The sequence below is a fragment of the Rhagoletis pomonella genome, unplaced genomic scaffold (genome assembly GCF_013731165.1).
Source record: "Rhagoletis pomonella isolate Grant_MI unplaced genomic scaffold, Rhpom_1.0 Rhpom_scaffold_00004, whole genome shotgun sequence".
Classification (NCBI taxonomy): Eukaryota; Metazoa; Arthropoda; class Insecta; order Diptera; family Tephritidae; genus Rhagoletis; species Rhagoletis pomonella.
This window is the reverse complement of record NW_023458558.1, coordinates 55145999-55162607: the sequence shown is the minus strand read 5'-3', so window position 1 is coordinate 55162607 and position 16609 is coordinate 55145999. Positions and strand designations below refer to the sequence as shown.

The 16609-nt window shown below is 36.5% G+C and overlaps 1 protein-coding gene across 3 annotated transcripts in view; it reads right to left on the bottom strand.

Moving 5' to 3' along the window:
• Nucleotides 1-226: 226 nt before the first annotated feature.
• LOC118737825 (endoplasmic reticulum aminopeptidase 2) overlaps nt 227-16609 on the bottom strand; it is an 84608-nt gene continuing 68225 nt past the window's right edge. For all 3 annotated transcript variants that reach the window (XM_036468603.1, XM_036468604.1, XM_036468605.1), the window contains 12 exons: nt 10739-10927; nt 10577-10659; nt 10232-10440; nt 9985-10165; nt 9034-9888; nt 8804-8962; nt 6817-7123; nt 6578-6720; nt 6255-6517; nt 2418-2547; nt 1975-2346; nt 227-1892 (listed from right to left, as the gene is read on the bottom strand). In XM_036468603.1, the coding sequence (XP_036324496.1) occupies nt 1743-1892; nt 1975-2346; nt 2418-2547; nt 6255-6517; nt 6578-6720; nt 6817-7123; nt 8804-8962; nt 9034-9888; nt 9985-10165; nt 10232-10440; nt 10577-10659; nt 10739-10927 (3041 nt within the window). In that variant the 3' untranslated portion in view covers nt 227-1742. The remainder of the gene's footprint in view (nt 1893-1974; nt 2347-2417; nt 2548-6254; nt 6518-6577; nt 6721-6816; nt 7124-8803; nt 8963-9033; nt 9889-9984; nt 10166-10231; nt 10441-10576; nt 10660-10738; nt 10928-16609) is intronic.

The following is a 16609-nucleotide window of genomic DNA, read 5'->3' as shown; positions in this document are numbered from 1 at the left end:
ATAAATCGTCCAAGCTTTACCCAAAAACATATCAATCACATTTTTAAACTTTATACAGAAGTTAGGAAAATTCAACAAATTTTTAAAAAAATTTCAACTTTTTACTCTGAATCTTTAGAATATTTTTGTATATGCGGTTTTATAGCCCATAAAATTTTAGTATAATGAAGTGCAAGTCTCAAACGGCTAAAAAATCCCGTTGACTTTTAAGTTTTTTTTTTTTTTGGTTTTTGAATTTCTTATGAAATAAAATGCAAATCGATTTTTTAGCCGGTTGAAACTTGTACTTCATTAGATTGGAATTGTATGGGCTTTAAAACTGCATACTCAAAAATGTTCTAAAGATCCAGATTAAAAAGTTGAAATTTTGAAGAAAATTTGTTGCATTTTCCTTAATTTTGTATAAAGTTCGAAACTGTGATTCATATGTTATTGGGTAAAGCTTGGACGATATTTATAGAAAAAAATAAAATAAATTAGCTCGAAAAACCTTACGAATTTTAAAATTATCAACACGTGGTCATTTGTTTGAGTCACTGTATGCTATTTTGTTTGTCTCTGGAAGATAGACCTAAGTTGTTCTTTCACATTTTTAAAGATTTACATACATACATATGTATATCCCATTCCTTTTGGGATCTCATCAATCATTATGGTCTTGTGGTTAGAGATGCATACTATCACTCGATCCCTAGAACATTTTTGCGTTTCTAGTACTTAAATAAATAATGTAGCTTTAATCCAAATAGAGTGAGATCTTTTTATTTGTTAATTTTTTAATGACTTCTTTTAGTCAACTGATTATATGTTAAAAAATGCTAGATTTACTAAATACTTCCCAAGTGAATACTAATGGCTCACATACATACGCATGTTTTTCTATATTAAAGTAAGAGAAAACAACTTGTAAATATAAATTTCTTACTAATAAAACTATTTTAAATACATATTTTCATATACTTGTGTACATATGTATGTACATATGTAATTACAAATATTGGCATGTTTTGTATTGAACACAAAATTTATGTGCTTAGATAAGCATACATACATATTTAAGGAGAAATGCTTCTTGCGTTTTTCTTTTTCAATCAAAAGTATAAAATAGTAGTTTAACATAACGCAAACCAAATAAATACTAGAACTTTACTAAAGTGTTATGATATTCCCTCTCTTCTATAGACACTTAACTCAATTTAGCTACTATGTATATCCTTTAGATGATATGATTAACTTATGTCCCAGTACCTTTTACCTAATCTAAAACTAATCCTAGAAGACTGCCTAATCCATTTTTCTCATCCACCTTTTCTTTCGTTCTTATGTAAAACTTTTATTTTTATGAACTGTATGTATGTTAGTTTGTATGATTATTGTATGTAAAAGTTGTATAGTATATAAGGAACATAATTACAAATGAGGAAATACATGAGTGTACGACTGGTTGATATTCATGTCACATGATAGATGTGTATGTATGTATGTATGCATGTATATATGTATGTACATATAACTATCTATAAATAGTATGTTTGTATGCGTCCAAAATATCTATGTACATATGCATGTATGTACATATGAAAACGTTTGAATGCATATTAGCTGAGTATGTCTTTTACAATGATTTTGAATGTAGGTTTCTTTGATGCGAAATTCTAAAAAAAAAAATTTAAAATCATAAACCATAGACCTTAATTTTTTATTGTTGTTGCTGCTGTTGCTGTTGCTGTTGTGCTGCTGAATCAATGCGAATGCAAATTACTTTCCACCCACTTGTACAGTGATGTTTGAGAGCGCGCCACCCATTCCACATTGGAAGCAACACTGCTGAGTGTCATATTTAATACTTCCAAGCCGTGACCGCGCCCAAAGCGATGCACTAACGATTTAAGCTAAAAAAAAAAAAAACAAGAAAATAATAGTTTAGTTTATTTTTACGCTCCTATAAAGCAATCTATTCAGCATATAACGAACCTCATCGTAATCAAATTTCGTCGCACCATATTGTGTTATCGCTGATATCACCTTGGCAAAACTTATCGTCCCGTGGCCCAGTCGCATTTCCAACTCGAACCACTTGGCCTGCAGAAAACGGCACGCCATTGCTCCGCCTGTCGGTGTACCGGCAATTGCCTGCAATACCTGCACTACTTCGACAGTTGGCAGCATTGTGACATGCGAGAGCAGACGATTTTGTAGCCAAGCGTCTTTGGTACGACCGAGCGCTCGCAAAAGTTGCATACGCTCGACAAAACTCTCCGATGTGCGCTGAAGTGTGATGAAACGTTCCCAACAGTGTTGCCAGTAAATGTACTCACCAGACAGTATGGATCCAGTGTAGACGACCTTTGTTGAGCGGATATACAAGTTTGTATTAGAATAGTGCTATATGTACATATTTTATTACGTGCACTTACCTCTCTCAAATTAGGCGGAATTGCGGAACCATTGTAGAAAAGAAATTGGTTTAACATATTTTTTGCTTTTGTAATACTATCGATGTCCTCCCACAGCACTGAGCTTAAAAGTACTTCCGGCCTCATAAGCCTAAAAAGTAAAGAAGGAAAACGGTTTTTGAAAATAATATCTATGTGTAGTTCTTGATAGAACATGCTTCAAAAATATGCATATCCTGACGTTTTGATCATTTTATTTATTTACTAGCAAATACCCGGCGTGCTTCACAGCGCCATAAACGTATTTTTGTGCTGTTTGATACCCGTATTGTAATACTTCTTTTATTTTATCAATTTAATTGAATACAATTTTTCGAACAGGTGGCAACCGTCCTCAAAAATATTTTCGGCAGTAAACTATCCGAAAGCTCTTCAGCTTGATACCCATATTCCAATGTTCAATTTATCTTATAAATTAAATAAAATAAAATTTTTTTACCTTCTTTTTGGTTGTTTGTGTTTCCGACAGGGTAGGAGTATGATGTATTGTGGAACCTAATGACAGATAGTAACACGAATACATAAAAAGCGGAAGGAAACACGAACTATTCAGAACGAAAAATGACACTGAAGATGGCACAACGCCGAAACCGGTTTGTCTCCAAACCAAATTTGACAAGGGATGACGGAAAATCGTTCCACAATACATCAAAATTTTTTTACATTTAATTCACTTAAACTTCAATTTTCAATTAAGTGGCCACTCTAATTCGGTTTTTATTTTAAACTAGATCTCTAGCAATATATCGCTGAAATCTGTATTAAATTCCATGTATTAGTTTTCGAGTTATACCCGTACAAACATACAGACACAAATTTTAAAAATTGTTGATTGTTAATATTTCTTTAACATCTATAATGTACAGACATCGAACAGTGCCAGAAATATCAATTTTATTTGAGTGTGTAGTTTTGTGTAAATTTTAGTATAATAAAGTGCAAGTTTGAATGCTAAAAATGAACATTACTTTTTATGATTTTTTTGGCTGAGGATGTTGCGAATCTTCTTTAATATAGAAAATTGGTTTTTTATACGTTATTTGGAAGAAAATGGACTGAAATTTAATGGGCTAGAAAACCGCATACTCAAAATTTTTCTAAGAAATCGAATTTTCTCGAATCCTGTATAAAATTAAAAAAGTTGATTCTTTGCTGTTGAATGCACTATATTTTATTAACAAAATATAAATTTGGTATGGAAAATATAAATAGATAAAATCGTCAAAACGTCCTGGTATTCATATATTTTTTACGCTGATTAAAACATATAGGATGTTTCAGTTCACTTCAATCTTTCAAAATGGGATTTGCATTTTAATTATTTTGCTTTGCTTAAAATATCGAAATTTTGCTATCTCGCAATTTGCCAAGGAATATGTTTAATTACTTAAAAACGATTGGCAATTCGTGCATCGCTACTAATATCACTGATGGATTGTTTCGCGTTTATCGTATAAAGATGGAAGAAATGTCATTTTGTAGAAGAAAAAATATCTAAATAATTGCAGTGGGAAATACTACGCTGCGACTAATCACTTTAGCGTAATCGATTTTGTCTAAAATAAGTATGAACAGAAAATAATGTTACTCATACGCCATGTATCCACGCGTTTATTAAAACATTAAAGGAAAACAATAGCAACTGATTACGCGAGAGTGATAAGTCGCAGCGTAGTAAATAATTTGAGGGTGCACTTAAAAGTTGCGTTAGATTGGCTGGCGTAATGTTTGGTTGCACACCAAGTTTCTATACTAGGCAGGGTGGAGTCAAAAAACTCATTTTTTATAGCGGGAAAGAACTGTCATCAAACTCTCTTCTATATAACTCGTAAATGATTCGAGAATGCTATAAGCAACCGAACAATCTTCCAAACACTGACTGGGTAATGTTTAAACTTCGGATTAGCCGATCCTCTACCACCTTGGACACTGTAATACTTGCACTTGTATGGTGTAAAAAGACTACTCAAATGACAGGCATTAAAAACTGTGCAAGATCCAAATGTTTGTGACGAGGGCAATAAAAACAACACATGGTATGGAGGCTCTACTCAATCTTACACTCCTCCATGTGGCAATACAAGAAGAAGCAGCATCGCAAGCTCTGATGCTACATAGGAAAACAAATTCAAGCAAGGCGGCCTTGTTGGACACCTTGAAATCTTGAAAGGAAAAGGGGCAACCATGTCCAAAACCTTGTTCCCAGACGAAATTGATCCCATCCCCAGATTTACAAAGAGGTACAAGATCACACTTCTCTATCGTGAAGATTGGAGCAGAAACCCCACGTCGCCGCACGATGATTCATAAACCTAAATAGTATACTGATGGTTCAAAAAAATATTACGGTATATGTAGGTGCGGGTGTTGTGGGACCGCGTTTCCGTACATCTTTCTCCTTAAGTAAAGGCGCAACGATATTCCAGGCGGAACTAACTGCCATTCTGGAGACCGTCTACGTCTTAATAGGCAATATGCCATAATTAAAAGCAACATACATTTGGACAACCAATCTGTCCTCAAGGCGCTGGATAGCTACTCGCTCTCATCAAAAACCCTTATAGAGTGCCATAGAGCACTCAAAAACCTAGCCGTCCAAGATAGGGTCTCCTTAATCTGGGTGCCTGGTCATGGGGGCTATGATGACAATGAAAAAGCGGATTTTCAAGCTAAAAAAGGGGCAGACACACTCTTTGTTGGGCCCAGCCCATTCCTTAGATTCAACAACAATGATATCAAGAGGGACCTCAACAAGAGCGTAATATCCTGCACTGCTAGCTATTGGGATACCATCACTCAAAGAAGTTTCAATGATTCAGTGAAAAAAGAGCTCAATCAACGCTCATGCTAAGTAGGAAAATCTTAAAAACACTGTATGGAGCACTAACAGGCCACTATATGTGCAACAAACATATGCAGAGGCTTGGCATCTGTAGTAAAAACATCTGCAGGTTCTGTGGTGAAGAAGAGGAATCAGTAGAACAACTTATTACTACCTGCCCAACACTAGCTCAGCGCAGAGCCAAATTCTTCAACGACCATACGCTCAGCGATATCGACCTAATGCAAATTTCGCAGCAGAGCTTAATACAATTCTTGTGCATTATAAACAACATTTGGGCGCGGTGAAATGGGCCTGAAGACTTATCCTTACATAACCATAACCATAACCATTACCAAAGAATTCACATGAAAAGAAGCTTTCTTTCTGAAACTTTGTGTGGTATCAAAAGGCTCGGAGAAGTTCTTCCCGATTCTGCTCAACGTCATTTTACATAGACCGTATTAGTTTCGAGGGGATACAAAATTCAGACCTCGCGACATAAAAGCAACCTCTTTTTCGTGCGGTCGAATGTGGCTTTGAAATCGATAAGAAGATGGTGTAAGTCAATCTTATTAATCTCATCCGAGGCTGAATTGGTCATTTAATAAGCATAGGGTTTTACGAGGCGATTACCAAAACCAGCTCTAAAGCCCTTGCGGAAAAGGCTACAGTGGAAAAAACAAATAATCTTATTCATTTCTATTGACAACTCTAGCCTTAATTTTTTTATTAAACTATTTACTTCTTGAGGATAAAACTTCAACGTAATAGATAATTGCACATGTGACCAGGATGTTAGAATGAGTTACATAGCTGCACTTTTCATTTGAGAGGCAAAATACAAGGTAAAAAAATAAAAACATATGTTTAAAATAGATACTTTCTGGCTTAAAAATCTCAAATCAAAATTGGTTTTCTGTAACCAAAAATAATCTGTGAAACTAAAAGTTTTACATTTCCTTTCTTTTACTTACCTTTTAGCCTCGTTGCCTTCATCATTCCAACCGATTTTCTCAATTACGGTTGCCAATTTCATTTTAATAAATTCTGATAACATCAAGAAGCATTCTGAATATTTCAAAATACGACGCCATTTTTCCAAATGACGCAGCGCCACTGTCATTGGACCCCAATTCGTTTCACTCGGCAAATATTGTATCATATTCATAGTGATCTCACAAGGCAATAAATTCGCATGGCAGAGAGTAAAGGAATCTGACAGTAAACCAATGCGGTCCTGAAAAATAAGTCATCTTAATAACGGCACACTTCTGAAGCTCATTTCAATCACACTCACCTCACTAGAAAATTTGTCGAGGTTGTTTGAAAGCTCCTCAATTAAATTAGCCCAATTGTCATCGTTATACAAGACACGGTAGTATCCGGGCTGCATTGCATTAACCTTGATCCATTTGACATTCTCCGGTACATTGAAAGTGACTGCAAATAATAAAGACATTGTATAATTGATTTAAATATAATGCGAAAAACTCTTTTCTCATCGAGAAGTTTTTATTTTTTTTTTTTTGCACGCACCATCAATATTTTGCAACCATAGCGTCTCACTGACATTATTGATGTCAGTTGTGTAAGTTATTGGGAATATCCATTTCATCTGCGTGGGTTTCTTGCTTTTACTAGCTGTTGTTGGTGGCACCGTGCTCGGTGTTTCTGTGACATTCACTACTGTTTTGTTGTAGTTATTGCCGTCATAAGTCTCATCGTGTATGGCAAGAAATTCAGCCGGTTTGAAGGGTCTTTGTGATATGGATACACTGTTGCCTAGTTTGGTAACAGTTAGTAATGGGAAGCCCGGTTGATGTGTCCATAAAGTCATCATTTCCTTGAAAAAATAAAAACATAAATCAATATATCGATGGTTGAGTGGAAGATCGACCTATCTCGGCAGCCAGTTCGAAAATGCCCTATCTCAGAAAAATTTTTAACAACGCCCTACTTCAGTATTTGGTTGAAGAACGCCCAAATGAACTACAAACGGTAAGCGTAAAAAAGAGTATACCTTTACGCTTTGCCGATTTTATTCATTTATATTTTCCATACCAAATTTTTCTTATTTTTTTTTATAAAAAATACAGCTCATTCCACATCAGAAACCACAAGGATAAATTTTTTTAATGCCATACAGAGCTCGGGAAAATTCAAGAAATTTTAAATTTTGGAATTCGATTTTTTATGGAAGAAAATGCACAGCATCCACTGCAAAAAAAATTAACGGACTACAAAATATATATATAATATATTCAAAATTTTTCTAAGAAACCGAATTGAAAATTTGGAAAATTTCATGGGGATTTGTTGAGTTTTCAGAGTTCTGTACGAAATTCTGTAAGAAATCAAAAAAAGTATTCTGATTGTTTTTGCTGTCGAATGAAAAAATTTAAAATTTCGATGAAAATTTCCTGCAAAAAATTTGTGCTAGTGGTTTTTGCTGTTGTTTGAACAACATATCGTCACTAGACACGAATAAAGGCGCGCTAGTGTTTCGACGGCGAAAAAACACGCATACAAAAATTTTACGAAAAACGGCGCTTAAGAAAAACTTCGGCGAAGAAAGACGCCTAATAGCTGAAATACAATGACGGCGAACGGCGAACTCACCACAGCGAAATTCGCGCTGTCAAAATTAGAACACCCGCACGCATATGTAATTGAACACAGCCAAAGCGAAATGCGAAGTTCTCTTGGCGGCGTTTCATGGCGATAGATTTATTTCTATCGCCCTGCTGGGCGACGACAGCTGTGCGTGCCAAAGGTGGCCGTATTTCTTTTTTGCTTTCAAAGTTTTAAAAGAAAACAGCCTAAACACGATTTTTTTTTTGTTGTTTGAAAAATATAGTTGTGGATTCGTTACATCTGGCTTGAAACAAATTATTTATAATAATCTTTCTTTGTTTTACATTTATATTTGTTATCATTTCCTCATTTCTAAATATGGTTTAGTTTTTTCTAAATATGGTCACCCAAATTATAAAGGCGACCAAATGGGATCAGCTGTTTTCGCTACCGCTCTAATTCTGTTTAAGTAGGCGAAATAGCTGGGCGAACGGTGAATGACAGCATCGCCCAATTCGGCGAAGTTTGCCGTTCGCCGGTATTGTATTTCAAGCATAAGCTAGTTGACGGCGAAGAAAGACGCGTAATCATAGATTTATACTTGGCGAAGGACTGCCACTTCGGCACTATTCCCCAGAAACTATTAACGGAATGTACATACTATTACACCCGCAAACATTTTATTTCTTTCTTTTCTTTCTTCGCCGTCAACTATGTTAAGTCTTCTTCCGCCTTTTTTCGCGGTCAACTTTTGAGCTCGCGCCTTTATTCGTGTCTAGTGACGATATGTATATTTATTTTAATAAAAAAATAAGAACATTTTGGTATGGAAAATGTATGTAAATAAATAAATACGTCGGGTATACTTATTTTTGAAGCTCACTCTAAGCGGCTGTAGATGCCTGCAGTTTTCACCACAGCAAATCAAAGTAAAATACAAATCACTTACTTTGATATTTTTAGAACCATTCGCTTTCTTTGTGCAAATTGTCCAAAGATCTGTGGGTTCGGCAGTTTTAAAACGGTTGATTTTGAGAAAAGCACCAAGGCAACCGCGAAAACGGTCCTCTCCAATGGCGGTGTGTAACATTGAAAATATGGCAGCGGTCTTTGTAATGAAGTGTTTTTATTTTTAGTTATTATTATTTTTGCAGCTATTTTTTAAACTATTTATTATACCTTTTGTATGAAAAACTCTTCATTATTCCCATCATGCTTTGTGCCATTCATAATACTATCCCAGCCCTGTATGGCATCAATGTCCAAAGCAGCAGTGGCCATCTTCAGCAAATACATTTCCTTCAATGGCCAGTTGGTTTGCTGTGGCGAAAGTGAATGTATGCCAAGATATTTTATAAGGCCCTCCCACAACCAGACATCCTTCAAAACCTTCCTCGATGTTATACCACCAAAGAACTGACGCACCATGGCCTCGGCTACTTGCAACGCGCTCTTCTGATACTCCTCCGTTGTAATGGAATCTGGATCGGTAAGAAAGGCGGTCTTCAGCGTTACCAAACCCAACGATGAGATAATGTTGCGATCCAGTGAGGGCAACGCCACGAAGTCTACCTTCGTTAGCGGGTATAATATGTCCAGCCAAGTCTGTAGATGTTCCAATACGTCACGTGCGGTATGAAGTATAAAAGATGAGCGTGCCAGTAGATCACGTGGCGCGTAGAAGGTATAAGAGGGCGCGCGCTTTATAAGCGAACCCGTCGACTGGCTTAGAGATGTTAAGTTCTTGCCATTCGTATCGGCAGTGGGCGCAATTGTCGTTGTGGTGGCATTTTTCAACAGATTGATATTCAACGAATGGGTGAGCGCGGTGATATTGCGTACAGGTGGTTTCTTCTCCTTCAACTGGGTGTAGTTGTTGAGTTGCGCGGACTTTTTCGAGCCACTACCAGGCGGCGCTGGTGTGGTGGGCAAGTAAGCTGGTGAAGGTTGCAATGATTCACGCTGGAAGTCGCTCACCACCCAAGCGACTGCATCGGCAGGAAGCGGTGGCGTTTCAATAAAATCGTCACGTAGCTGCGTAGGAGAAATGTTCACGGTTTGATAGAGGCATATAAGGAGACTGAGATTGAGGGAATGAGGGATTTGCGAACGCAAAGGAAGCACACTTACCAAACCTGTGCCCATGTAGAAGCCCACATCCTCTGTGGTGTGCACAATTGAATTGGAAAGACCAATGTGGAAGCGATCACGGAAAACGGAAATGCGAAATGGCGCGCGTATTTGCGGCTCATCGAAGCAGGGGAAGGCGCGGCGCGCACCATTCGGTCGAAATACTGTAGCTGCTAGTAAGCTGTGAAATTGCAAAGAAATAGAGAACATTTTATACATGTACATATGTACACGCGTACACACTTACCGCTCAAGACCATTCGAGCTTTCATACTGATCCACATAAAAGCCTTCTGGCTCCGGATTCAATTTCGAATACCAACGCAGGTTGAGCGTGTAATTGGATTTCTTCTTCAGTTTTTCCTTGACTTCGATGTAAAATTGCTGTCGCGGTGGATACTCCAACACTTTGACGATTTTAATAGCGTAACCTTTATTCCCAGACGTCACAATTGCCTATAGAAGAAGATAGGGAAACGAGTGCCACGAAAAAAATTAATTTGATGAGAAGTTGTATGGAACGCAATACAAGTTACAATTTAAAATATAAAACAGATACAATAACAACTTATCATATACACAAACAACTCACCCTATCGGTTACGTTCAAGTCCTGTATGTGCAGCACTATGAAATTTGTTTCCTTCTCCACGAAAAGATCAATTGTCACTTGACCTGATAAAATAAGCAACAGAAGAAATAAATTGATTTAATTTTATCCACTTAAGAATTTTTTGGTGAAACTTCGTCTTGCCTTTGACGTCCAACGTCGTCAGATTCGGATGTATTGTCACCATGTAACGCAATGGACGCGCGTTTGTCGGCAGTGCCATTTCCAGCCAGGGATAGGGCTCTCCATTCGTCGCAATCGGATTGAAGGGTTGTGTGTCGTTCTCTTCATCCGTTTCGAATCCAGGTGCCAATTTACCGGCGCACGAACAGTCTGCAATGGCAAGCAAGCAAACAAGATGCCAAATGGAGGATAATGAAGTGTTATGAGAGAAATTATTTTTGTTTATGGATTTTTTTTTTGTATTTCTCTATATTTTCTATTTGCTATTTATTCGTATTAAATAATCACTCAGGTAAGAGACTATAGGGGTAGGGGGAGTATAATATCAAAAATATAAGTATTTATAAAAAATAAAATTCCTATAAATCTAGACTTTGTTTAAGACATAAAACAGCTTATTGATGTAATAATGTGGAATTTATAGGGATATATTTTAGTGTTTTTAACACACTATTTGAATCTATGTTATTTGAAGCTTGTAAATATGTAAGTATATACATACGTACATAAATACGAAATCGTTTTAATATCTAAATTACAAAAGTATATTCTATGTTTATTCGGGCGGGTCAATTTGTATAGACGACTTTTTCAACTATGCGCGTAATGTGAAAATTGGCTAAGGAAACCATGGTTGCTTAGAGTTTTGCTGTAGTGTCGTAGAGAAGTGCTTAAATTCTGTATAAAAACATGCTATAAGGGGTTCTCTGGTATGAGCGATCCATTTCTGCACTTACATATATTTTTCTTTAAACTTCCACCAGAAAGCGCAACAGTGCAAAATTTTCACATTTTCTTTGAACCTATTTTCGCAATTTGCCTTACTCCAAATTAATTTTAGACCTATGGTTTCTTCGGCAAATTCGTTAAGAATCTTCCTATGCTATACGCGCATAGTTAAAAAGATGACCCGCCCTAATGGTTATACATATATATGTACATAAACTAAAATTTCTATAAGACAAACATCTAAAGGGTCCAGAAAAAAAGGAATAATTTCATGTGGCTATGTGTGCATATATTTAAATAAATGTCTACTTATACGAGGGTAGGCTGAAAAGTTTTGAGCCTAAGTACCTTTAAGGGCCATTTACACCATTTCTGGTTAATTCTAACTCCCAGCTAAACATCGTTACCGACACCCAGCATATAATATGTGATCGATAAAGCAGCCGATGTGCTTAACTGAAGGATGTACTTCCAGACGCCCATTGCTAGTTGAGTAGTAGTAGTAGTTTAATAGTATAAATACCGAATTTCATGTCATTGGCCGGTTTCACACTGGAACATTTATGCCACCAGAAGAGGCAGTGCGGTGGGGTGAAGTTTCTCAAAAAGTTGTTCCAGCTTCTACCACGCATTAAAGTGCCAGTTCTGCTGCAGCGCACTAACCCGTGCGCAACTTCAAAAATGCCGCTCCGTAAATTTCAAGTCCAAACTTACAAATCCTTTCAAACGTCCTTTACGTATAAACATTTTGTTCTGCTGTTGTTCTGCTACTTTTCATGCAGTGTGAAACCGTGAGAATAATTGCTCTGCCATCCTAGTGTGAAACAGCCCATTAACATCATTACGCTTTCAGTTAAGAAGAACAAACCGTGGGCGGATGTCTACAGTGTATTTAGAGTTCTGGACGTAAGATAATTAAAGCACGAAGGGAGGCGCTGGAAGATTATCCGAAGAAAATATGGGAAAAGTAAAAAAACTGGTTCTAGAAGTTCTGAAAATCAAGTTGTGGTGGATGCGCGATGGGTACCGAAAATGCTCACTCCGTTGAACAAACAGCGCCGAGTCACAACTTCGCAGGAGTTTTTGGTCGTCTTTGGCGATAATACAGGCGACATTTTTTCTCGCATTATCACTGTGGATGATGTGGCAGTATGATGCGGAGTCAAATCAGGAGTCTGTGCATTGGCTAGAAAAGGGAGAAAAGCCACCACAGAAATTCAAAGTGGGGAAATCAGCATGCAAGCTTATGGCCACTATTTTTTGGGGTTGTGAATGTATTTTGTTCATCGACTATCGACATTGTTAACAAGAGTGTGTCAATGGTTGTCGAGAAACGGGGAGGCCAAGGTGTCCTGTTTTTGCCAGACAATTCACCCATGCACACTGAGCGAGTTGCAAGGCCTGCCCTGGCCAAAACTTAATTTGAAAAAATCAACCACCCACCCAACAGTCTAGACCTGGCACCCAACGACTACTTCCTTTTCGCCAATTTGAGGAAAAACTCCTAGGACGAAGATTTTCGAGTGAAGAAGTGAAGGCGGCGGTAGACGAGCATTTCAATGATATAGACTTTAATTTTTAAAAACCCTTTATGATAAATGTAAGAAGTGTATTTAAGTAAAGGGAGATCATATAGAAAAATAAAGATTTTATACATTTCTATCAGCTATTGCAATATCTTAGGCTCAAAACTTTTCTGCCTGCCCTCATAAATATGTATAGTACATATGGTTGCATGCAAAAAAAAAAAAATTCTCATGCAGTTGTGTACACACATTTTTTATTTAATGAAGTTGTATAAAAAATTTTGTATCAGTGCAATACTCGTAATATTTATAATCTTAAGAGTTTGGTATTTAATTCCCATCTCATCGATTGATCAGTTAAATTTAACGTTTAGCTATTTTTTGGTATATGTATATGCACTTGTACATATGTGTAGGTGCTAACATGAGTATGTCCATGCATTATATGAATAGCCCTGTAAAAATAGGACTAGATCGTATACGAATAACACCACTTTAGTAGAGTTGAGCTCTCAAAAAAATACCGCTTTTCATATAAAATGGTTCGAACGATTTGCTGATATCCTCTTTAAGTTCTCTTTTTAATTAAAAATTATACCCTTGTTTCGTATATTGCATTTTTAATGACGCACGCGACAAGTATTGAAAATTCGTTGTCCATAAAAAAAAATTATTAGCAAGAACTTGTTTCTGGGTTAGAGAAAAACATTGCCTATTTTGATGGAAACATTTTTCTGCCTACTGCTATGGAATCTAACAGTCTACTACTAAAGAAAATGGAGAAGCCACAAAAGTTTATGGAGCGTGCTTAACTCAACAGTTAATGTGCTACCTTTTTATGTCTATCGAGTGACGTCGAAGTCTGGAAAGACGTTTGATGAGTTGTGGCGATCTCCGATGACATTGATATCATCGGTAACAAAAATCGCGAAGCCGGTAAGGAAGCACAGCGAATGGTCTGGTGGTAACGAGGACAAGACTGACTGTATAAGCTGAATGGTATAAAGAGTACGTTCACGTATGTCATAATCCGAAAAAGGTGTTTTCACGTGACGAGTAATGCGATATCGTATCTGACGTTTCGAGCCCTGGTGTATGGCGCAGAAGTATGGACAAACATCCGGTAAGGAAGATTCAGGATTAAGGAATTAAAATAAAGCGGCTCCGCTGACTTGACCATGTCGTTCGAATGGATACCGACGCTCCAGCTCTGTAAGTATTCAAGGCGGGCCCGATGCTGATAACAGAGAAAGAGGAAGGCATCCTTTGCGTTGGAAAGCAGGTGGAGAAGGACTTAGCTTCACTTCGCATTTCCAACTGGCGTGCTGTTTTGGACTCGGCCAAAATCGCCTAGACGGTTACAGCACCAATAAATAAGAAGAAGTAATAGTAATATCGATTGGGTATAAAATCTATTTAAGAAGCATTCATACATCTTCAGAGTACTTCGACATTGAAACTCATATTTTCTAAACGAATTCTTGGTTACTGTAAGGAGGAAATACCATGAAGTAGCTAGAAAAAGGCTATCTTAACTTTGCTGCCTTCTGTCACAGCGTATCGTTTTGAAAGAGGGTTTTCTGCTTATACTTATAGAAAAAAAATTCTGGTCGAAATTGGATGCTAGCCCAGAAATGCGCATACGGCTTTCAGAGACAGTACCGAACTTAGTTTTTTTTAATAATTTAATTGGGGTAATTTTAAATGAGGGGTATTTAGCATGCTTCCATTATCTTAAAAGTTTGGGAACCCTTGGGTTAAACCATGGTTTTGTGTTCAACAGCTCCATGAGATTTCAACCAAGGCAATTACCAATAGCACATTGCAGTTTGTTTGATGTGTGTTGAAAAGTAGATATGACATCAAAGAGAGAGGTTCTCCACCCAACTTCAAAAATATATACAGATGTATTTACATTTTTAGATACATTTATCTACTTTTAGGTAAATTTGAACGTTTAGTTCTCCAGTGGATGCTGTTAAATCGACGAAGAGGGGATTGGTGGTCCGCAGAGGTCGCCTCCTTTATGATTTGCTTTCTGGAACAGGCGATTGAAAATTCAATTTTTAAGTTCCAAAAGAACGTTTTGTATGACAGCATACAAATACATACGCACACCAAAAGTTTTTTATCGTTCAAGTACCCACCACGCAAAACATGAGAAATAGGCAACAATCGTCAATGGCAATAAATTGGCGACTCAGCGGTTTATTGCGGTGGTGACAAATCGGCAACATCATTTCTTTTATGTAAATTTCGGAATAAATAAGTTATCAAAAATTCCTAAACTAATAAATTTCGCGTCGAGAGTACTATTATCCAAAAGCGTCTAATTTACACCAAAGACAAGATTGAAATAAAATTATAGTTTAAGAAACTAAAACCTTCCTATTATAATTGCCATTCGTACTGTCATCAGGTATGTAACTGCAGAATAGAAATCGCTGCATCTTTTAGACGCATCAATATTACATAGTTACATCCCGAGCTAATAAAAGTAAGGTAAAAATAGGAAGCCCCATAGCGAAATAAAGAATTAATTCCGTTTCTAAGTTGAAATTTGGAATACAAAGAATAAATGAAGTATTAAAAAGAATCAAATTACTCCAAATATCGCCTGAAGCGATAAGAAAACGAATCGCCCAGGTGAGTTGCCTTCGGCGGACGTTTTAGAGCGACTGGTGAAAAGAAATCGATACGATGGCGATATTATCGGCAATAAATTTGTTTTCGAGGGCGACACGCTTTCTTACTGCCGGCAACACATTTTTTTTTTGGTGGGTGTTTCTTTTACATTTCCGTTAGCATTAAAGCGTAGTGGCCTGATGTTTAAAACAAAGAGGTATATCTACGAGCCACTATGTATGTATTTACCAGAGATCGAAGAAATAGTTAAAAAGTTACATGTAGAGTATCACTTAAGTGTTCTCTGTTCTTGGATAAAACCCCGAACCCAACGAAATGACTCGTATAGTATAACTAGTGTACCTTGAATGAGAAACGAGGAAGCGTTTTTTCCTTATTTTTAAAAAAAAAAAATAAATAAAAAGTTATTGTTATATATACAGCGAAAATCGGTTATGTATTTGGACATTAAAACGCTTCACATAATGTAAAAATTTCATAATTCTGTGAACGACTTTGCTTTTCCGAGTTCCGAGTTTTTGTAGGATGAGGTATTTTAAAATATGTACATGCCTATGTACATAAGTATGAAACATAAATCTCTTTGAATGTTCTGGATTACAATAATACATACACACCAATTTATCAATGATCTTTAGTTAGGTTTTACCCGCAATATGTAATGTTCACTAGTGACATCATGATCATTTTAGATGAGAAATGCTTCTAGTTGGAAATCACTAATTTAGCTGCTTAATTTAGTTATTGCTTCGACACCAACATGCCATATGTATAGAAAAATATCGAAAAGTGTTAAAAACTAACAGGTAAAGGAAATGGCTCAAAAAGGTAATATTTCTTTAAAATTTTACTCACATTTTTACCAATCAAACAAGCATAAAGTGAAATCGTTATGTATTTTTTTTTTTTAGATTTTGTTCAATAAATATGT